Genomic DNA, 23,116 nt, shown 5'->3' with positions numbered 1-23,116 from the left:
GGACTTTCCTAAGAAATATGAATGTATTTCCGAGAGATTGGTCTGAAATCGTGTTCATGTTCTCTTCGGGGAGATTTCAAGCGCTCGCTTGCCTTCCGGCGAGGACGAGGCAAATTTCTCTCTGGTTCTTCCCAGAACGAGAGCCCCCTCCCCTCCCCTGCCCGGGGCTCTCCTTTGTTCGGGGCCGGGCTGCGGGGCGGAGAGGCGGGACCCGGTGCGCGCCCGGCGGGGGCAGCGCGGAGGGGCCGAGCCAGGGCGGGCGGAGCCGCCCCCGCGCCGCGCTGCGCCCGCTCGGCCCCTCGCTTACCGTCGGGGCGGGCGGCATGTGGCGGGGGCTGCCGGTGCTGGCCCTGGCCGGGCTGCTGGTGCTGGGGCGGGCGCCGGCGGCGCGGGGGGCGGCCTGCGAGCCGGTGCGCATCCCGCTGTGCAAGCCGCTGCCCTGGAACATGACCAAGATGCCGAACCACCTGCACCACAGCACACAGGCCAACGCCGTGCTGGCCATGGAGCAGTTCGAGGGGCTGCTGGGCACCAACTGCAGCCCCGACCTTCTCTTCTTCCTCTGCGCCATGTACGCGCCCATCTGCACCATCGACTTCCAGCACGAGCCCATCAAGCCCTGCAAGTCCGTCTGCGAGCGCGCCCGCGCCGGCTGCGAGCCCGTCCTGGTCCGCTACAGCCACGCCTGGCCCGACAGCCTGGCCTGCGACGAGCTGCCGGTCTACGACCGCGGGGTCTGCATCTCCCCCGAGGCCATCGTCACCGCCGAGGGCGCGGGTGAGTGCGCGGGGACCGGCACCGGCACGGGGACAATGGGCGGCGGGCGGGGAGGGCAGCCCAGCCGGCCCGGGCGCCCTGCCTCCCCTCCGACCCTTCTCGGATTCTCTCTGCTTTGCCCTCCGCTCTTTTGCCGTCTTTTCTCTGCCTTTAGCAGCCGCATCGCTGCTGGAAAAGTTTTGCTGTTGGGCACAGAGTGTGTGTGGCAAGTGACAGCCCCGCCACCGTTCTGGGGAACGCGTACGAGTGTGGGAACTCCAGCCCTCGTTCCACGTGAACGGGAAGCGTTTCCATACCGCTCTTCGGGGATCCATCGGCAGCGGTTGCTGGCAGAGAATGAAGAGCCACCCAAGTGAGGGGTAGCCCCCAGGCTGCCGGCTCCCCCTCTCCCCCCCGCTCCTCTGTGCTCATCTTCAGCCGCTCCCTCCCACAGCAGGTTGCTCCCTTCCCACACAAGGCCACCACTCCACAGATCTGGGGAAAGATCAGTGCCCAGAGGAGCCCCAGGCAGGAGCTGGGGGGCCGAGGTCTCCCCAGCCACTTCTATGCCAGTGGTGGCACATGCACACCTGGAGGGGAGAAAACATGCTCATCTCAGTGGTTAGCACCGAAGGTACAGGTTACAGCACAGGTTCCCCAGCAGGTCCCTGGGCTCTAGAGCTATAGCCAGGAGTGTAGCAAAGTGCAGCCTTCCGTTGTGTTTTGTTCCCAACATCCCTGAAGCCAGCCAAATGCTGTGTCCTGCACCCGAGGTCTGATGGTGTGTGACCACTGTGGCCTCAGAGGGGCTGTTGGAGCGGCTCAGCTTTACCTCTGCATCCCGTTTCACCAGCTGAGCTCACTGTGATCCCCCAGGATGGCTGGTGCTGGGTGTCTGGCTGCCATCCAGCAGCACTGTCGGGGGCAGGAGCATCTCTGCACAGTCAGGTGAGGACTGCTGACTGCTCAGACCATGCTACAAACCTGCTGTGCCTCAGGGATCCTGCTCTTGTCGCAGCTGCCTTTGGGCTGGAGGAGTTGGCAGGACACCGCTCCAGTGTGGTGAGCTGAGCACCACAGAGATATTGAATACAAGGAGCTATTGAACAGGAAATTAAAGCAAGCTGGTGGGTGGTTATCACGAGTGAGCTCTGACCTTTTACAAAGTGACTACAGTTCCTGTGTATTTTCAGGAAAGCATTTGCTGCTGGTGGAACCAGGCTACCATTTTCTTTGATGCAGAGTTTCAGTGCTGGTGGCTCTGCCAGACCTCTCCATCAGAGGAGTTGGAGAGCAGTACTGGGGTTGGAGAGCAGACCAGAGGGGTCAGAGCAGAGCAGCACCCATGCACCCCATGAGCTTGTTGTGCTGCTACCTGTCTCCTTCAGTGCCCACAGCTGCAGTGCTGGGTTTTGGGAGCTCACTGACGGGCAGTGGATCTCACCTCTCTGTCCTCCCCCAGCAGTGGCCTGGGAATGAAAGGGGGATTTTTCATGCTGTGCTCAGCACAGTGTTTTACTGTGCTTCTGTCCCACTACTAAATGCTTTATGTATCCCACTGCCAATAATGCCAAACTCTGTAATTCCTGTTTTCTTCTCCTAACAAAATATCACGCTTCAGTTTCCTGACCGTGCTCCTCAGCTCAGCCTTCCCAGGTAAGCTGCTCTCTCCGTCTCCATTAATTTACAGGCCAGACAAACCCTAATCCATCTCTGTCTCTATTCTCTTACCCTCTGCACCTCTTAAAACCTCCATACCCTCATATCTCCAGTCATTACTGCTATTTCTAACTTCTAGCTGCTTCCCTCTTGCCTTTTCCTACTTTTTTCCCCAGCCCATGAATGTAACCATCTATTTTTGCCATCAGCTGCTGCCCTCTGAGCACTGCAGTCCTGCTGGGGTAGTTTTGGGGAGATGTGGTTTTGAACACCAAGCACCTTTCTCTGAAGCATTTAGGTGCTTTCAAAACCACCTTAAAAATGGCTCCAGCATGAGCAAGGTTTGGCAGGTCTGCAGCGATTTGAAAGCAATCACATTCAAATCTGAAGGGAGGAAGCTTGGCTGAAATCGCCCCCGAGTTACCTATTTCTGAGGACCTCAGCAGTACAATAATCTCTTTGAGGGATTCCAGGGCCAGATCCATGAAAACTCTCTTTCAGTGAATGAGAACCTGATGACATTCTCATTTCTGGGCTGAATATTTTGAACTGATGCATTATGCACCAGCCTGAAAGAATCCTTCTTGAGGGAATAAAACTGTTCTTTTAGAAAGCAGAGGGAAGGATTCCTGTTCTAGGAAGAGGTAAGGTGAACACTTTCAAATCCAATTCTCCAAATAAAGAATTGCAGCTCAGTAGAAGACACAAACAACCAACTACCTGATGAGTAGCATGCAGAATCCCTGCTCTTATTTGTTTTATTTTATCTCCTAAGCAATTTAGCCCCTTCTGCTGTCTGTAAACTATACCTAATAGAGTGGGCAGAAATACAATCCATTGTTTCGTGGTTTTCTGTTGTAGAAGGGGCTTTTTGCTTTCTTCAGAAGTGAAATCTTGTTTTTGCTTTCATTCTTTTGCTACCTGTAACAGGGTTCTACTGTTTCCTTTCCTCCTGAGGTTTCTATGTTATTGCTGGTGAACATCAGAACATTTGTCTTGTCCCTTCCATAAAGGAGCCTTAAGGATGATGTGGTCAGTGTTTGTCCTTGTCAGAGAGGGGCCTGGGTTCACAAGCCCAGTTTCCATCACTTATGTTTCCTGCATCCCAGTAGCTTGTGACTGTTGCAAAATATGGAGGAACTGTGGTTGGTAAAATCTGTGATAAATCTCAGTAAGAAGTTCACTTTCAGCTGTTGAGGCACAGTCCACCACAGACATCTTCTAGGACCTCTTTACATTTGAGTCCAGGTGGTGAGGAAGATCCAGACACTTTCTGTCACAGCACCAAGGGGCTGCTGACGTGGTGAAGGGATGAAGCAGCTGCTGTGTCTGTGATAGAGAAAGCTGACAACACTGCTGTGTTTTGGGCTCAGTTAGAGGAATAGCTGTGCACACCCTCTGGGCTTGTGCTGGTCTCCAAAACCTGAGTGGGGGCGTAGATTGGGAGGTCTTGAGTTCCTCAAGTTACAGAGACCGACTTAACACATGTGGGAAATGTATGTTTCTTGATTTTTCATTCTCTTTGGGAAGCATCCGGGTTCCTTTACAGCCAGAAAGCAGAGGGATGCTAGAGGCATGGTGTGGGTGTTCTGGAGGCGAGTGTGGTGCTGAATAATTTGGCTTTTTGTGGAGGATCCAGCAAATCATCATCCAGGATGGAGGATGAAAGAGCATCTTAATATTACATTAACAGCCCAGATGTTAGATTAGCTCATGCTAATGTCTGAAGTCTCCTATGGCATTTATCCCACATCCCTGTCCTGGGCTTTTTGGAGGTGAAAGTGGTTCTGCATGCAGACATTAGTACAAGCTGTGTTACATCCCTGGGAGGTCCTGTTCACTTGCTTTCAGTCTTCATGTGCATATGCTTATTCTTCCTCCAATCTATCAAATTATCTGCTTCCCTCCTTCAGGGCCCTGTCAAACTTTCCTAGGTCTGTGAAGCAGCAGGAACTGCTGAGAGACAAAATTGTCTCAAATCTAGAATTTCAGAGGCAGGACCTCGTCTTTTGTTTTGCAGGTAATAAGTGGCCAGTGTTGGCATTGGGATGCTGACTAAAAAAGCATCTTTGACATGTGTCCTTGGCTGCTACTGCCTAGCAGAGTGTTTATGTCTCAAGTGAAATGTTTATTCCTGTTTTGAAGGGGGAACTAGCAACAAAACCAGAGCAGTGTGATGGGTACTGTGCATATTGGAAGTCAGATCTGTCAGGCAGGTTGTCTCACCATATCCTACATAGATAAGAACATAGCTTGAAGGCGTGTTGGCCTGTTAATAAGATGTTGGAGAAAAGGGAAGCCACATCACAAGGTATCAACCATGTGTAGTTAGCACCCAAACTATCAGGAGGTGTCTAAGGAGAACTTGGTTGGTTTTTTTTTTTTAAAACACCATCTCTTAAAGAAAATTATAGATTATTCACATGATGGACATCTATTTTCTTAAATCATATGTGAACCCATGATTTCTTTATGTTGCCCATGTCTGTCTGGATGAGTTCATAGTAACCCAGTATGCTGATTTGGCATTGCAGACTTAAACGACAAGTGAACAAGCCATTTCTCATGCTTGTTTCTTATGTATTATTAACTTAATTTCCAAAACAGTAGTTTCCAAGCTCCAGGTCAAATTTTTTCTGACTCAGTCTTTGCCTAGCTCTACTTAGAGCAGTTGCTGTGCATGACAGTGCTGGGGGAGTGTTACAGACTGTGCTGAGGACGAGCAGTTGTGCCCAGGTTATCGTTTATGAAGTTGGGATTTGTTTAGGAGCAGCCTCATTTCTCAGTTAAATAACAGATTTATTTCAAGCTTCAAGCCTGAACAGGACAGGAGAAGTAAATAAGAGAATTTAAATCTTAGTAATGAAGATACCATCAATGGTGTTAGGTGCTTACTACAGTTCAGCTGCCTTTGTAGGCTGAGTCCCCTGGATTTTACAGTCTAAGCATTTAGTCAATACCTGGGCCATTAAATGTCACCAAAACCTGGTGAGATTTGTTATGAGGAATAAAATGTTATGTGGAACAGCCATGTTGCTGGCTGCTCTACAACTTGGAGTTTGAGTTCTTTGTGTTAAATGTTAACTAGAATAAATTTTCCTATCACTTGGCTTTTCTGTGCATGTTTTTGCAACCAGCTTAGCAAAGATCCTCCCTGTATTAATAGCTGAAGTAAATGAAAATGAATTCATGCATTGTGGAAGGGTTTCTTAATTAATGGGGCTCACAGATATCTCAGTCTGAAGAAGGTACCCGAGCAGCAGCCACTGGCTGTGGTTTAGTTCTTTGGAGCAGTGCCTTGGGTGGCTTCAGTAATAGCTGAGCCATATTCTTTAATCATAATGACAATCAGGATTGTGTTATTTTTTGCCTTCCTCTGCCTTTTAACATTTTTATTTATTTAAACAGTGGTATAGGAAAGCTGTTTGCCCAAAAATTAGGTCTTACCAAGTTGTTTCTCTTCTCCAAACCTCTCACCCAAATCTGTGGTTGTGGGCATTGCTATTTTGTACACTTACTGTGTAAGTGGCTTTTATTTAGCTCTCCTTGTTAGTGTTTTGTTTTGTTTGTTTGTTTGTTTTTAATATAGAATCCCTCTGAAAAGCAATTAATTAGGATGGCATATTGGAAAAAACAGTTTGGATTTGTCTCCTGCTCCTAAACAAAATTTAATAGGAAACTTTTGGATTGGATCTCTGGATAGTGTTCCCCTCTTTGGCAATCCTGCTAACCATCACTGACAGGTATTTATTTCTGAAAGATTGCTTTGCATAGACAGTACTTGGCAGAGGGTTTGCCCCTGAAGTGAAGCAGAACAATAGGAAGTCAGTTGTTTGGGGTTTTATAAATAGCTTTTTTCCCCTCCCTCTGTCTGTGTTGCAGCTGAAGGTCTTGGCAGTGCACATGTCCTGGTGGAGAGAGGCCTCTGTCCATCAGGCTGCTGGGGACGGGGGCTGGGTGGGTGCTCACACACACCTGAGACCTGACAGGCAGCTGGTGGCAGGCCTGGCCCCTCTTCCAGCCTCCTGTCTGGTAGGTAAGCAGGGACCAGACTGTGTGAGTTTAACTGGGGAAAGGGTCAGAGAAATGAGACAGCTTTCCTGAGAGGTGTCATTGAGTGCAGGGGTCCCCAGTCCCCTCCATAGGCCTGTGTTCCTGTCCATCTGCAGAAGCCAGCCATCCCTGAGTGGGCACGAGTGCATTGGGAAGGAGAAGCATCAAGGCAAGGTCAGCACTTGCCTGGCCCAAGCCCCCCCAGGTCTGGGAATGAACTGTGGACTGATGTATCAGTACCTGTTCAGCCCTGCTTTGCTCACCCGTGCTGTGACCAGCAGGCTGCCCTGCTGCCTTTGTGCAGGCACAGAAACAGGAGGCACTTCCACCCGTGGGTGCTCTGCACACAGTGGCTGAATTCCTCTGGCTGCACACAGCTAATTCTTTGGGGATTACTGGTTTGGGGTGGGACAGGTGACCTGGCAGTGCCGGGTTAGGAGATGCCTCGAGGCTGTGGTGTGCTGTAATTTGGTTAAAAATAAGTTGTGTAGCTAAGGGGGTGTGGGAACATCTGGTGAAGCAGGTCAGTTCCATGCTTGTTTGCATGTTTATTCTGGCTGTATCAAGGGCTCACTGGTTCTCCTGGTGTTGGTGTGAGCTCCAAGGACAGTTCCTCAGCCAGTACCCATGGGCATTGTACTCCACATGGGCCAGGGAAGGCTGTGAACCCTTTACTGGGCTCTGGTGTATTTTGAGTTGTAATTTCAATGTGGATTGGACTAGGTTTGCTCAAGCACCACAAAGTCATGCCTGCTTGGATCCATCCTTGGTTTATGTAGGGACAGTGCACTTCAGGGCTTATTTTTCCTTCTGTGGATGGGAGATGGTAAACATTTAATCTGATATTTCTCTTGTCTTCTCTGTGATGAAGATTTTTTCTGTTCCCAGTAACAATTTTGATGGAATGGGGAATGTGCTTTGAAGGTATGAACAAACTATCCCTGAAATACCTGTTTTGGTAGGAATTTTAGCTTGCTGGGCCACATGAAAAACCAGAGGAGCTGGCTTGGTCATATGCAGATAGCCTTCAAGAAAACCTGAGACTGTGGCCAATGCAGCTGAGTGAGAGGGGCAGTGAATCTGGAGAGCTTTCTCTGCAGGGGTTTTGGGTGCCCAGAGTGGGGAAACATCTGAGGCCAGCCCTAGGTACACAGAGAGGCCCATGTGGCCACCTCTCTGTGGCTGGTGGCTGGAGGGTTTTGCAGGTGTTGTAGCTGTACTTGGAGCTGATGGGAGGATTATCAGACCATAGACCTTTCTCTATGCTTTTGCCACATCAGAAGGAATTGTAGATTTAAAGCTACAGCTTGGCTGAATGAACAAGACAACAGATAATTGGCCCAGGAGGAGAAGAATGAGAAATGTGGTTGTCCTTTTGTTTACCATTTGCAAGAAGGAAACCATTTCAATCCCTTTTCCGTCACATCCTGGAATACCATATTTGATGATTTGATATATTTGATACAATATAAAATGCATTCTTAATGCGTTGAGAATAACTCAGGTGAATAATCAAAATCAAACATGTAAGTAAGGATCAGCTTGTACAGTTTGACTTGTTACAAGGCAGCATGGTGGAGATTCAGAGGTTCTATGGAAGCACCTGATTGCAAAGATCAGATTGGCTCCATAAAAATGTTGGTTTTTTTTCTCTATAAACTAAGATCCTGTGGTACTTTGGAACTTTCTTTGCAAGAAAATGGATGTGATGTTTTATTAGCAAGAGGATATTGAATATAAAAGAGTATCTATTCAATCTTCCTATGCTATTTTCTATAACCTTTGCTCTTTATGCTGATTAGAATAATTATTCCTGAAGTCTCCATTTTTTTAAAGTTAATTATTATGTGAGGGAATTAGTTGTTTTTCAGTTTTACTCTTGCCCTGACTGTGATTTAGCTGCATCCTCATCTATGTAAATAAAGTTTCATGTTGCTTTGAGTAGTATAAGTATTCATTAAGTGGAGATTTTATATATATATATTTTTAAACAAGAATGGCAAAATTAGAAGTTTAGCTAAGTTATATTATTTTTCTTGTAAACAGGTATTTACAGAATTTGTGATTAAATAATGATCCCAGCCCTTACAATTTAATCCACACATCTAAAGTCATGAGTGCCGAGTATCATGAGTGTCCTGGGCTGTCTTACAGCCAAATGGTTACAGCTCAGGCTGCAGGAGAGGAGCTTTTGTTACATTTGTTCTACAAAGGCAACAGCGTTGCCTCCATGATTATGTAAGAATCTAAGAAAGTTGATTGTAGGATACCAGATTTCAGAATTGGAAGAGCAGCATAAATGACTAAGTGTGCCAAATTACAGAAGGGCTTTTTCTTTGAAAGTTTTTCCATTTTATCTGCCATTCTAATAAAGTGTCCCGCCTCTCTCCCAGTTATTGTTCCTCTTGCATTTATTTTGTCCTTAGCTCATTCAAGGTTATATGTATTAACATACTTGTTTTTCATTATTAAATATATGTATAAACCCATTAAATTGTGTGATTTAATAAATAGGTTTGAAATGATGCATTTTACTAATGTGGGACACAGTCTACTTATGAACATGTCTGAAAGCAGTTCTTGGGCATAGTGCCTTTTTAAACTTCTGTTCCTTATCTGTCCTTCAGAGTAATCAGTGTGTTTTTAAACTGAGGGGAAGGTCTGAAACATTTATTTTGGCATTTGCTTCAACAGTATGATTATGGTTGGTTGATTTGATTTCCTCAGTAACCAAAAAAAAAATCCCCAAAAGTAATTTCTCCTTCATCATCTAATTAAATGCAAACACTACATGTGTTTTCTGTAGGTGATCAAAATTCATGGCATAAATGTCAACCCTTGTCTGAAACCTGCCAGTCTGTAGCAATGGAAATGGGATATTTAGTCTGCTTCAGCATTTAACATGGTATGCTGGATTCAGGTGAAATTTGGGTAAGACATTGTGTCAACTTTACTGGACTGACCCCTAGAATATTGCAAACTGTTTATTAGTAAAGTTATTAAGTTTCCACATACTAAATATTAGAGAAAAAGAAAACATTGTAATGTATGTGTAGAGAAATAATCCAATATTAAAAATACTAACATTTCTTTACATATTTTACAAATCCATGCCAGATTTCCCTATGGATTCTAATAACGGCAACTGTAGAGGTGCTGGCATTGGTAAGTACATTTTTATAAAACTGTATAATAAGCTGTAAACTTTCAAGTCCTTTAAATATGTAATTAAGTAAGAGGGGCACTAAGTGATAAATACTTAAATACTTACTCTTGACTAAGAATACTGTAGATTGTGCTTTTGCATTCCATGGGCAGGCGGGATTTGGGGGCTGCTCAGCCTCAAAATATCCATCAAAGCAGGAGGGCTGTGCTGATTTTATTAAAAGTATTGTCTTGAACAGAGAGAATAATCATTAAATTGATTTTTCCTTGGGCAAAACCAGTGAAGATAATGGTTCATTCTGACCTTGAAGTTTCCAAATGAAATTCAGTACTCTTTGTAGATAATGGCAATATTCCCGTTAGCCTGAGGAGGTTGAGGGTGGCACCTTCTGAGGCTGGTTTTATTCTGGCAAGTCCCCTGTTGCTTTTTATTTCTGTTTGGGTTTTGCTGGAACTGATAAAACCCCTTAAGCATTACCACTACTTGCCAATGCAAAGAAGCAAAGCCCAGGATGGTAGCTAATAATTATAGGAATGTGAATCTTTTGCTCATGCAAGCCAATGACTGTAGATTTCCTTGAATTTTATTATGATTCCATCCAAAGTTCTTCTCTTAGGTCTTTGCCAAGAAATTGAGACTTGGAAGCCCTAGCATTGACCTTCATGTCTTTTCCTTCTGCAGAGGTGCTGATGAGCTACAGTGTGCACTGATGTCCACTTCAACAATATAAACACCTAAGACAACCTAAACAACCTCATGGTTGTTGAACCTAACATTAGATACCTATAGATTTAATTTCAGCATTAAGCTCTGTGACCAAATTGCAAAAAGGTGTTAGTAGTGCCCAGTTTATAATACAGTTAAAAAATTTAATCAGTGGGTCCCAATGTGAAAGCAGCTATATTCATGCAAAATGTTCTTTAAATCACAGTGTGTACCCTCTAGAAGCCCAGGTACAGTTAAAAAAAAAAAACCTCATAAAAGCAAGCCCCTGAACAAGCTTTGCTTTAAATTGTCTTGAGCATGGGACCATGTCTGGAAGACTTGCTAAAGATATTTGTTTCCAACACTAATATCTTTATAGTTTGAAGCCATTTTCAGTTGTGTGGCATTGAGAAAGTAGGGATTTCATGCACAATGTGGACTGTACAGAGAGCATACAAGCTTCACTTTGAGCATGAAAGCAAAGCTGTATGCTCTCCATGTCACCTTATATCAAAACTATGAAGCAAATCTTTACTGCTGCCTGTCCATAGACATGTAATTCCATAGGCATGTAATTCCAGTGAGTGACCCTGCAGTGGAAGAGAAAAGTTTCAGTCACATTGTTACTGTTATGATGCTTTTCCATGGCTGAAAGCAAAACCAAACCTAAAAAAATCCCATCTAGAAAATAGGGCAAGGATGCACTGAAAAATTGCTGATGCAATATCTGCTGATATCACTGCCTTTTACTGTACATATATCAAATTGCTGATGTTACTGCCTTTTACTGTACAAACATGATTTCTGGTTCAATGTGCTACATCTGTCTGAGCTGGCAAACACAGCTGGACTACTTAAAAGGCCATGTTTCAAAATGGCTTTATTTATATGTTCAGTAAAGTAAATTTGTAGTTTTGCCATTGAAAATGGAAATTTTTTGTTTCTTTTGCAAGTAGCAAATTTTGATTTTTTTTTTTTTTTTTTAAATCCCATTTTTAACATTTTCTGAATCATATTGCTTGTGCTGCTGTGCATGGTCACAGGGAACAGTACTCATGGGTTATCCCTATTTGAGACACCTTTTTTTTCCCTGTCAATGTTTGCTGGCAAAACCTTCCCTCTGAGTCTGCATGGGGGTTTTTTGGGAGACCTTTTTTATCTCTGTTGGAGTACATTGTTTTCTGCTTCATCATATGCTCCTCAAGTCCCTTAGACAATTTTCTAGAGTGTTTATTTTTTTATCCTTTGTTTATCTGGGAGGTGTTTGCCAGGTTTGAGTGCCTGTGCAGGTCAGTATTACAGCCATGCATGCACGTATATTTAAGATGACACAGATGTTTCTTGGTAGCAATCCATGGGGAAAACCATTCTCTCCATGTCTTTTGGCATTTACAGATTGAAGCTTTCAAAGACTTGAGATTTTGAGCAGTTTGTAGCCCTGTATTTACTTGAAAAGAAGATTTAATGGCTAGCTGTGATCTCAGCCAAAGCCAGTGGGAGCCTCTGCTGCCTGTCTCTGTGCTTGGGACACACCATTGTTGTGATCTCAGAGCTCTTCTGGTAATTCTGGCAGCTTCTGAGGAGGCTCTCAGGCAGGATGGGATTTTCCCTCAGCATCAGGTGAGGCAGTACATTTTTATAGCCACCTTTTGTGGGTATTTCCACTCCTGGGGGAAGGTCAACATTTGCCTTCCTTGGAATATCACTGTACCAGGAACTGGGAGAGAGGAATTGGTTCTGGCTCTAACTTTGTAACTGACCTTGGAAAATGACTTTTGTGTTAGTTTCTGCATCTCTAAATAGTCATTAAGAATAATGCAGCATTTTGTACAGTTCTTTTAAATGTAAATTTTAAAAGCATGAGGGTGACTAGGAGGTTCTTCAATAAGAACATGAACACGTCTATAATTTAGCAATAGAACTAAACTAACAAAATATATTCTAAAATTTATAAAGTAAGCTAATACTGCATTAAACCAGAAGAAAATGTCAGACTGTGTTCTTGTCTTGCAATTTAGTCTATTTTATTTTACCTGGGACACAGTGCAAAGTACTGTAGAGCAGGAGAACATCACCATTGTTGGACTTGAGTGCTGAGGTGCCTGTGTGAGCGTGGGTCATAGGAGCACATCTTTTATCCTCTGTTTCAAGGCAGAGAATTTGGTCTGCAGTATCCATGAGCTCACAAAGGCAGAAGGGAAGCCAAAAATCACTTCCCTTCTCTGCTTTTGTTATTTTAACACAAATACATAGAAAAGTTAAAGTCTGTAGGACTCTATATATAGATTCCTGAGGATGTGTTTGAAATTCAAGGAAATAATATACTTTTCATTTGAAATGTTTTCCTCTTTCCTGCTTTTTTTTTTTTTATTTTCAACTACAAAAGTTCTTCTATGGAAAATAATGATTTGAGAAGTTGGTAACCATATGATTTTTTAAAACTTTTTAATATGCACAAAACTTATATAGCAAATAAAAAATCTTTTTCAGACTCTTCATGTTGAATTTAACTAAATCACTAGCTTCTATGCATCGATACTTAGTATGATGGTGTATAGAAATAAGCTGCATTAAATCTACTTCCATTTATGCCAAATTAAATGTCAAATAGATGGCTATGCACATGTAATACTGGCATCTGCTGTTTGAAATTATTCCACCAAACCACACTTAGACACTAGTGTAAAATAAGAAAATATTTGCAGTAGAACAACCAGCCCTGAAATACCAGTGGTGTTAATGAACACCGCTGTGGGGCTGGAGCTTCAGCATTAGCATTCCCTGGGCACTAATGAAAATGTTTTTACCTCTCTTAGAGTTCCCAGCTGTCTGGCATCTGCACCTTTGGAAATGCTGCTCTGACAGTGCTCATTTTTTTTGTTTTTTTTTTAAAAATTAAACTTGGACTTCTGGGTCATAATAAAATCGTGTAAAATTTACACAATTCCTAATGGTGGATTGGATGGACCTCTCAGCAGCCTGATCCAGTTGAAGATATCCCTGTTTATTTGCAAGGGAGTTGGACTAGGTGGCCTTTAAAGGTCCCTTCCAATGCCAGCTATTCTATGAATGCCTACTAGCCAGAATATCCCAGTTTGTTAAACTAACATGAGATACATAATATTCAAAAAAATGTTCAATCATGCACTGCCATAGTATTTTCTTTCTGTGTCTCTATTACGGTCTGTATGATAAAAGGGACAGAAAGGAGGGGGCATTCCTTAAGTCTAGCACAGAAGAGAGAGCAGCATTGCAAGGATGGAATTACAGCACCTGCAAGCTCAGGACTGAACCTTGAATTGGCTTAAAAATGATGGTTTTGTCACTCCAGACTCAATGTCTGTGGGTCTTTGTGTTGTGCTGTGGTTTAGGTCTTTTTTTTTTTTTGTTTTTTTTAATTTTAGAATGTCAGGTTTTTCTCCTAAAAAACATTTAAGGTCTCATGGACAGTTCCACATCTCCCAGCAGAACAGGCCAGGAATGCCCTGTGGTTTTTACTATTTCACTGTAATAAGCAAGTCAATTCAGTGAAATTTTTGTTAGGTGTTGTGAGATATAACCCTTTTCTGACTTAGAGATGGGGTAACTGAGAGGTGTTTTAAAAACTTTTATTCCATTTTCAGTCTCATGAGAAGGGTGAGTACCTTGTATACTTCACTGTACACAGCAATCAGTGAACAAACCCATCGGATTTATTTATTGGATTTATTTTCTATAAATCCAATTCCCACACTGCGTGAGCTCCAGGTTTTGGGAAGATTGTCACTGAATACATGCTCTTTTCTTTCTAAGCAAAGCTTTCTGTTTCTGTAGACCGCTGCAAGTGCAAGCCTGTAAAAGCCACCCAGAAGACCTACCTACGCAACAACTACAACTACGGTGAGAGCAGCTGCATGGCCAGCTCCCAGCTTTTCTAGGGCTGCAGGAAGGGGAAAGTTTTCATTAAAAAAGCCTAAAAAGTTCACAGTTACTGATGGTAACCCAATATTACTTACTGCAGGAGGAAGGTGTAGCCTGAAATGTTTCCAAATTGGAAGGATGGAGGGGATTAGCTTACTATGTTGGTACAAGGCTGTCTTTGTTGAGTTATTTCAGTTTTAGTGCAGGCATTTGGGGTTCATGTACTTCTCTGGTGTGAACAGTGATGCAACAAAAATGACATTGTGGGCTGCTGTGCCTCTGTGATTTCCAGTATACTCAGCTTTTGCAGAAGGGGATGTGTGTAGTAGCTTTCATGCCCACTACCTCTCCATGAGATCTAACAGGTTCTTTTCCTTCTGCTGTATCGAAGCCAGCAGTGAGCATCTTGCCAGCTGTGTTATGCTGTCAGTAACACCTGTGAAAGTGCACATATCCTGCTCTTCAGGCATATCACAGCTCCAGGCTCTTATTTTTCTTCATGCTGTTTGTTTCAAGCAAGCTAGGGCAGTGAAGCCACTGAATACATATGACAGGAACTGAACAATTGGGCCCTTCCTTATTGCAAAAACCAGGCCTTTTTAAGCAGTTAAGCCTTTATCAGTTCCATGGTTTTAAATCATAACAAACGCAGTCCAACCAACCACCATACCCCACAATCTGAGCACATCATGGTTATATAGCTTCTTTTTCTACCTCTAATTCAGCTGAGTCACTTTCCCATAGTCCTCTTCTACTTGGCCAAAGCAGATGGCCTGAGCCATGATTTTACAAAGGTAACAAGGCCCTTATTTTATTAGGCTTTATCAATATGCAACACTTCATTTTTTTTCCATTAATCAGGTGAAAAACCTTAGGTTCAGCCAATTTAAGGCTTATTTAAATGGTAGCTATTGTATAATATTTATTATGATTGTGCATTTATAAAGCCAGAGTCAGATAATCTTCTTTTAAAAAGAGTTTGCTGTTAAAAGCTAAAAAATTACAACTGTATTCAAACGCTTTTTTGGTCAATATTCAGTTTTATGTTGTTTTGATCATTTATCATGATCAAATATAAATATGATTTGTTTATAAAATATAAACAAATATATGATTTGTTTATTAAAAAATTAGAGTGACTGTTCTCTAGTCAGAAACTGCATATGGCAGAGTCATTGAGCATGCTCCTATTCATTTTCTTAAGCTTTTGAAATTAAATATGTTTCAAAAGGCATTTGAAATATCCCTGAACTAAAGCAATATTTTATTTTGAGATCTTAAAAGGTTTTGAGAAAGGGCATCACTCAGTGTAAATTGTGCATACTAGATGCACTAGTGTTGGTTGGCACCTGTATTTAATGTGTCTGCAATACATTTTGGTTAATGGCTGTTATGGGCAATGCATGTGAAGTAAGGAGATGTGTAAGTCCATGGTTTTCTTTCTTCTTTATTACCTTTTTCACATAGGAGACATTTGGAATTTGGGGTATCTCCTATTTATAGTGTGGAAAGGGACTCTTTGAATGATGTGGCATTCTCTAGAGCATGACCTCTGGGCTGGCTTTGCATTTGTATGTGGGATCAGTTCACTGGTCACCATGAGAGAATGGAAAGCTTTGCCTTTGAAAGGCAACCTTTCCTCCTGTGCAACTTGAGGCAAAAAGAAAGGCAGGGAGAGGAAACAATTAGAGAGGTCATTGGGTCAAGATCATGAGCATTTGAAGTTCAGAAAGAGCAGAGCAGATTAGTGCTGGCTCACTGGAGAGAATGAAAAAGGTAAGGGCCTGTCATCCAGCAGAAGTAGCGATATGAGAAGTTTTAATGCACATTCACTTGTTGTATAAGGTTCAGCAATAAAGTTTGCTCATCTGTACTCCAGGTAGTCAAAGAGGGAACAGTCACAGCTCAAGGGAGAGGGAGAGCATACAAGAAATAGATTTAATGTATTTAACATGGAAAGGGTGAAGAAGAAAGGAAGGAAGGAAAGAAGTCAAAGCCCAACATAAATCCAGCTGGTACATAACTCCTGCTCCTCACCATATTATTAAGGGCCACACTGAGCTACCTGGACCTCCTTGGTGGAGGGTGAAGTAATGAAGGGAAGCGATGGATGCAGAGATATTGCAGGAGTTCAGCTAAGCTTCTGATATAGGACCATGCAAAAGACTAATCCCAGAGGTCACCAAGAGCAGCTTGGGAGTGACCTGCATTATCTGCTGCTTCTAACAACGCTCTTTGTGGCTCTTCCCCAGTCATTCGGGCTAAAGTGAAGGAGGTGAAGACTAAATGCCACGATGTCACTGCAGTAGTGGAAGTAAAGGAGATCCTGAAATCTTCCCTAGTGAACATTCCAAAGGACACTGTAAACCTCCACACAAATTCTGGCTGCCTGTGTCCACCCCTCAGTGCCAATGAAGAATACATCATTATGGGCTACGAGGACGAGGAGCGCTCCAGGTAACTCCTCCTGTGCTATCCTTGACTGTTCTCCTGTCATAAAGCTGAACATCAGAGCCAAAAGGATGGAACACTTGGTGTGGGTGTCTGTACATCTCCTTCATGGTATTCAGGGAGGGCAAGGCTCTCTGCAGGCACGGAGATCTTAGTCTTGTGTGTGTTGGGTTGTATAGCCTCTTGATGGAGTTGTCTCTGTTGTGTAGGTTACTCTTGGTGGAAGGCTCCATAGCTGAGAAATGGAAGGAACGTCTTGGTAAAAAAATAAAGGTAAGAAAATACCTCACCAGAAGTCAAATGTTGTGGGTGCTATAAAACATCTACCTGTCTTTTTAAAATAAGGGTATAAAATGCATATGCTGCCTCCAGTTAATCAATATCATGTATGAAAAACTAACCTGGTGTTTTATTTGCTTCATTACTTAGAACTGCATGCTGAGTAAATAAAGGGATATATTGAATTACTCCAAAGTATCCCATTGTAGCAGGAATCAAAACCTGTCTCAAAAAAGCAAATAATAGGAGTCTTTTAACTCTGTGGGCAAGCTGTGCATTCCACAACACATGCCTGCTTAGTTGGGGTTGTGATGTGAATGAAAAAAAAAAAAAAAACCCCAAACAGACCAGGGGGCTTTACAAATGTTTTTCAGACTAAATCATGGGCAGGGACACCTTCCACCAGCCCAGGTTGCTCCAAGCCCCATCCAACCTGGCCTTCAACACTTCCAGGGATGGGGCAGCCACAGCTTCTCTGGGCAGCCTGTGTCAGGGCCTCCATACCCTCACAGCCAAGAATTTCTTCTGTATATTTTATATAATCTAATCTAATCTCTGTCACTTTAAAGCCATTAGCCCTTGTCTTGTCATTACGTGCTCTTGTAAAAAGTCCTTCTCCATCTCTCTTGGAGCCCCTTTAGGTATTGGAAGGTACTCTAAGATCTCCCTGAGCCCTTCTCCAGGCTGAGCAGCCCCAACTCTCTATATGAAAATATATTCTGGTTTTTCCTTACTTAAATGTTTTCTAATGCCTTCCAAGTTCTGGAAGAATTACCTTTTTATGTTTTGATGCACTGCAAAGTATCAATGGTTTTGACATTGTCAGGAGTGTCACTTTACACTGAAAATTCTTATTTTGACACAACTTCTCAGCCATTCATTTGCCATAATGGTTTTGCCTGTGCAAACCAGTCTTCTTTTCCACTCAGCACTTTCTTCCTCAGGGTCACTGGCAGGAAAATACTGTTGTGTTTATAAAAGCAAGATTTTCTGTGCATATTTCTCACATCAATGGAGATTACAGGAGTGAAAAGATACAGGGATCTTATTTCAAGTTGTTGTTTGATTTGGCAGAACCCTGGGAAATCCCGTGCCACAAAGAAAATATAATTTTGCTGTCATGGGGTGACTTCTGCTCAGTTTCAGTTCTTGGGTGGTAACATCATTTGTTGGAATTTTTTTGGGGAACACACTTACTTTCTGACTTATTTCCTTGTTGTCTGTAACCTGCTGCCTCTGCCCTCACACCCAGCCTGGGAGTGTTGAGGTCCCTGCCATGTCACCCACTTCTCATCATCATCTTCCTTTCCAAGAGCATCAACAGTTGTACCAACTATATTTATTATGTCTTTTTTTTTTTTTTTAACTGTGATTTCTATTGCCTCCAAAAATAAAAATAAATAATAATTTTTTTTTTAATTAACAAAAATCCCTTGACCATTTTTTCATCCAGTTTCCCCCAAAGACTGCATGAGTAGCTTCATTTAAATTTTATTATTTCAAAGGTGAGTCCCCCTTGTGCTGAAGCCTTGTATCAGACCCTTCATTCACAGAGGCTACAAGAAAGCCAGGAAAGAGTTTCCCTGTTTAAATGGCTTTTCCCAATAAGCTCTCATTGCACCCTTGAGCCCAGCACAGGCTGACGTGGTGGAAACAGCAACTGCAGCTTTTGCTGCTGTCTGCCAACACATGGTTCTGTGACCCCTCTGGTAATTCCTGTGACCCCTCTGGTAATTTCTGTAACCTCTTGGGTAATTTCTGTGACCTTTCTGGGAATTTCTGTGACCCCTCTGGTAAATTCTGTGACCTCTCTGCTAATTTCTGTGACCCCTTTGGTAATTTCTGTGATCCCTCTGGTAATTTCTGTGACCCCTCTGGTAATTTCTGTAACATCTCTGGTAATTTCTGTAACATCTCTGGTAATTTCTGTGACCCCTTTGGTAATTTCTGTGATCCCTCTGGTAATTTCTGTGACCCCTCTGGTAATTTCTGTGACCCCTCTGGTAATTTCTGTGACCCCTCTGGTAATTTCTGTAACCTTTTGGGTAATTTCTATGACCGCTCTGGTAATTTCCGTGACCTCTCTGGTAATTTCTGTGACCTCTGTGGTAATTTCTGTGACCTCTCTGGTAATATCTGTAACCTTTTGGGTAATTTTTGTAACCACTCTGGTAATTCCTGTGACCTCTCTGTGAATTCCTGTGACCCCTCTGGTAATTCCTGTGACCCCTCTGGTAATTCCTGTGACCCCTCTGGTAATTCCTGTGACCCCTCTGGTAATTCCTGTGACCCCTCTGGTAGTTTCTGTGACCCCTCTGGCAGTTTCTGTGACCCCTCTGGTAATTTCTTTGCCTTTGGATCCGCAGCGCTGGGATCAGAAGCTGCGCCAGGTGGGGAAGGGGAGGGCAGAGCCCGGACCCAGCGCGGCGGCTCCGAAGCCCGGCAGCGGCGGCAGCACTCGCAGCTAGGTGTGACACGGCTGCTGCCACACACGGTGACATGCAGGGGACTGTCTACCAAGACTTCGTTGTTGGAGCAGCAAAGGAGAAATTGCACTATTGCACGTTATATTCTATTGTTTACTACAAAGTAATGTTTTAGCTTTTATTAGGTTTTATTCTCCCTCTTTGTTTTCCACCTTTTTCTTTTTGGATATGTGCAAGTTCTGGAAATGTGTTTTTTTTTTTTTTTTTTTTTTTTCTGTTACTAAGAACTGTAGAAAACTGCCCTTATGAGATAAAGAAAGACAATGACATGTTCAATTTACCTTTTTATCTCCTGAATCTTCTGTGGGAGAAAACTCTGATGCAAGCAGGAATGAAATCTGGCAAAGACCATTGCTTAAAGTCATAACTCACACTGGCTTTCCCTGTTCACTCTTTCTTGGTCACTGTTTGCTGAAACTTGCTCTCTTTTGGGTAGGTTATCTGGGTTTAAGTGTATCATTTTTTATTCTGAAATACATTTTTTTTTTTTGTTAAGAGAACTGTTTGAATCAGTACAGCTTTACTAAGTTTTCTTAGAGATAAACCACTTGCATAAGGCAGAATCTAAGTTTAAATATTTCCTGCAGCAAACACAATGTGCATGTACACAGGGAACCTGGATTTTCCAGTGCTTTGGACCTTAAAGGAAATATTATCTTATAATAACCATAATTTATAACATGCTTCTTCTCTTATAATGGCAGTTTTTTCCCCCTTTTCTCAGCTGAGTTATAGGAGTAGACAGACTCACCAGGCCTGCTTCCCAGTACAGGTCTGCAGTTTAGCCTTTTGATTTTGTGGTGTTATTCTTAAATCCGTGCCTACATAAACAAGTGTTCAGTGCTCAGTAACATATGTCCAATAAAAGAATTGTAGTTGCCAACACAGACCTTACCTGACTTCTGAACCAACATCATATTGCTAATACTACTCTTGAAAATACAAAAACCAAAAAAACCCTTAATTTTTGTGCTTTAATAGAATTCTTTGCAGATGGTGCCAACATCTTGGAAATTATCTTTGTTTTTCTACTCTCCCATGCTTGAAAGAAATTAAATGGGGTACAACAAAGAACAATCCTCTTTGGCATAGTCTGCAGAGGGGAACCAGCTCTATTTAAAAAGAGCAAATGACTGTTGTGTTCTAGCTGTCAGTACTGTCTTTAGTACACTAGGGCTGCCTTTCAGTAAGAAAATAGTGTTGAGTTGTTGGGTGGTTTGAAAATATGATGATGATAAGTAGCACAAGTATTTGGGAATATTATAATAAAGCTGTTTTAAGGTTTCAGTTAATAACCAGCAGTCTTGGGACAGGTTTTCCATTGGGCTAGATACCAAGAAAGTTGAAAAAGAACAACATCCTGCAACACTCAAATTTTTATTTATAATTAAAAATAAAGCAATAATTTAGGGGAAAGATTGGTTCTGAAAGCTGGCAGAAGGATATTAATTCTCTAGGTATTAAATCCCCAGTATTTTCTCAGAATTATACAGATCACAGAATTATTTAGGTTGGAAAAGACCTCCAGGATCATCAAGTCCAAGCTTTGATTAATCTCCACCACATCAACTAGACCAGAGCACTGAGTGCCATGTCCAGTCTTTTCCTGAAGATCTCCAGGGATGGTGACTTTAACAAGTATTTCTACTGAGTTGGTAAATAACAGAACAATTTGTCAACTTGTGAATAGCTTGTTAAATAATGTTAAAAACCTCATTATTTACCCCAAAGCACCCACTGAAGTCCTGTAGATGAGTGCTGGAATCACAGGGTCTGCAGTCACGGCTCATCATGTCATGTTCTGCTGTGAAATCATAAAACCCTGTTAAAGATGGAGAAAACCCAGACAGTTGGGAGTTCACCCTTTGCTAGACACCACTTCTGAAGATGGCCTCTCCCATACCATTTCTCTGTGATTAACAGCCACCTTTATTTAATCCAGTTGCAACCCAGTACTGACATTAGTTGCATTAAAAATTGCCAGAGCAGAGCACAGTGCTGCACTTTAAAACCTCAATAAGAGAAAAATGAGCGGCATTTGTAACAGTCACACACGTCATGATGTTACAGTGAAAATATTTCCCTAACTGGAAGCCACCTGATTGCTATTTTTCCAGAGGTATTAAGCATTTTTCATTAACACATGAAAAATGAGGGTTGGCATGATGGGCTCCTTGGAAGAGGCAAGAGGCATTTTTCACAATCCCTTAATTAACTGAGGAGCCTTTTACAAACTCTGGCACTGCTTTTACCCCATCACAGAGATTTCAGTGACTGAACCTCTGCAGCACCACCCAGACTCACTTGTGCTGGTACAAATGACATGCAGGGACCAGTGAGCTACAGATGGCACCACATCAATTATTTCAATAACTTTGAGCAGGATGTCTCACATGTGTTTTGTGGCCTGGAGCACACTGAAATGCTCTCTTGCTCTAAAGCTGCACTTACTGCTTTATCACATCTTTGAGGACTTTGTGACATCCACTGGTGTTTTAAAGTGACTTTATTTAAATTATAGTCTTATTAATTTGACCTAGTTGTACATTATTTTCTTGCTTCTTCCCCAGGAAATCATTTTCTGCTCTTTTTGTGCCCATTTTAATGTGATCCTACATTAAACTTTCAAAAATGCACTCTGTAGAAGCACTCAGCCCTCAGCACAGTGTTTTCAAAGACATCCACTTGGGATGTGACTTTCCTTCAATTTGTAATGTATTTTGTTCCTCCAGTTTTATTAACTTACGTAAACACAAAGTCATGTATGTTCTAAAAGTTTGGTTTGTCCAAAGTCATGTTGCTCAGCTGCAAAGGAAATGGAGTGTGGACTGCAATGTTTGCCTGATGGAAGAGCCCCCAGGAACAGTCACACAGGTACAGCAAGGGAAAAGCGCAGGGCAAGGGAGGAAAAAAACCCCAAAGCAGACAGATTTCAGAACTTGACAGTTTCTGAAGGGCTGCATGCCAGGCTGAGCTGTGGGTCCAGTGCTGGCTCTGCTCCCAGTGCCCTCAAAGTGGCCACTTTTACCCCAGTGTGGCTGAGCTGGTCCAGGCTCTCCTCCCTCCTTAATTCCCAGTTTCTCCTGCATCCTGCGCCCAGGCTCTCCTCTGCCCTAACCCCTGGGGTTTCCTCCCTCCTGCTCCCAGCCCTCTGGAGAGTGGGAAGAGCTCTTCACAAGGTGACAGAGCTGTGAATGCAGCCCCTCAGCCCACACCAGGCACACATTGGGTCCTGCTGCCATCCCACCCACCTGCTGCATGCAAGGCACTGCAGGAGCTGCTGTGGAGCTGCAGATGGACTTTCAAAGAGGATGCTGAGTTAGAAGAATAAAAATTACTTAAGCAGCAACATAGCTGTTCCCATTTGAAAACATCACTGTGATGCATTTTGGACATTGTGGATTGGTGCTTCCATTCTCATCCACACCGTTGCCTGGTTCCTGTGTTTTCCAGACATGTTACAGCTCTGCCTGTGGTGGTCACAGTAAGTACAGCAAGGTGAGCACCATCACTGAATCAGCAAATCCTATGAAGCATGTTGACAATCCTATTTAATTACTGGGCTTTGGATTTTTTTTTTTTTTGGTTTAAGTACTCAATGAATATCAGTTAATGTGAGAAGAAAAATCTGCTGCACAAAAAGCCAAGAAAACCAAACTTC

The 23,116-nt window shown here is 42.9% G+C and overlaps 1 protein-coding gene across 1 annotated transcript; it reads left to right on the top strand.

The window, feature by feature from the left end:
- Nucleotides 1-323: 323 nt before the first annotated feature.
- FRZB (frizzled related protein) lies at nt 324-20,344 on the top strand. Its single transcript, XM_053948451.1, has 6 exons — nt 324-777; nt 9,586-9,633; nt 14,153-14,218; nt 16,492-16,696; nt 16,900-16,963; nt 19,336-20,344. The coding sequence occupies exons 1-6, from the start codon at nt 324-326 to the stop codon at nt 19,435-19,437; spliced, it is 939 nt and encodes a 312-aa protein (XP_053804426.1). The 3' UTR covers nt 19,438-20,344.
- Nucleotides 20,345-23,116: the final 2,772 nt, after the last annotated feature.

The sequence above is a fragment of the Vidua chalybeata genome, chromosome 7, assembly GCF_026979565.1.
Source record: "Vidua chalybeata isolate OUT-0048 chromosome 7, bVidCha1 merged haplotype, whole genome shotgun sequence".
NCBI classification, from domain to species: Eukaryota; Metazoa; Chordata; class Aves; order Passeriformes; family Viduidae; genus Vidua; species Vidua chalybeata.
This window is presented reverse-complemented; position numbering and strand designations above follow the sequence as displayed.

What these genes read in the sequence shown, in the direction of transcription:
- FRZB (XM_053948451.1), top strand. Translation starts at nt 324, where the DNA reads ATGTGGCGGGGGCTGCCGGTGCTGGCCCTGGCCGGGCTGCTGGTGCTG. An exon ending in CGTCACCGCCGAGGGCGCGG is followed by an intron (nt 778 to 9,585) that starts GTGAGTGCGCGG and finishes AATCCATGCCAG; the next exon opens with ATTTCCCTATGGATTCTAAT. An exon ending in CTGTAGAGGTGCTGGCATTG is followed by an intron (nt 9,634 to 14,152) that starts GTAAGTACATTT and finishes CTGTTTCTGTAG; the next exon opens with ACCGCTGCAAGTGCAAGCCT.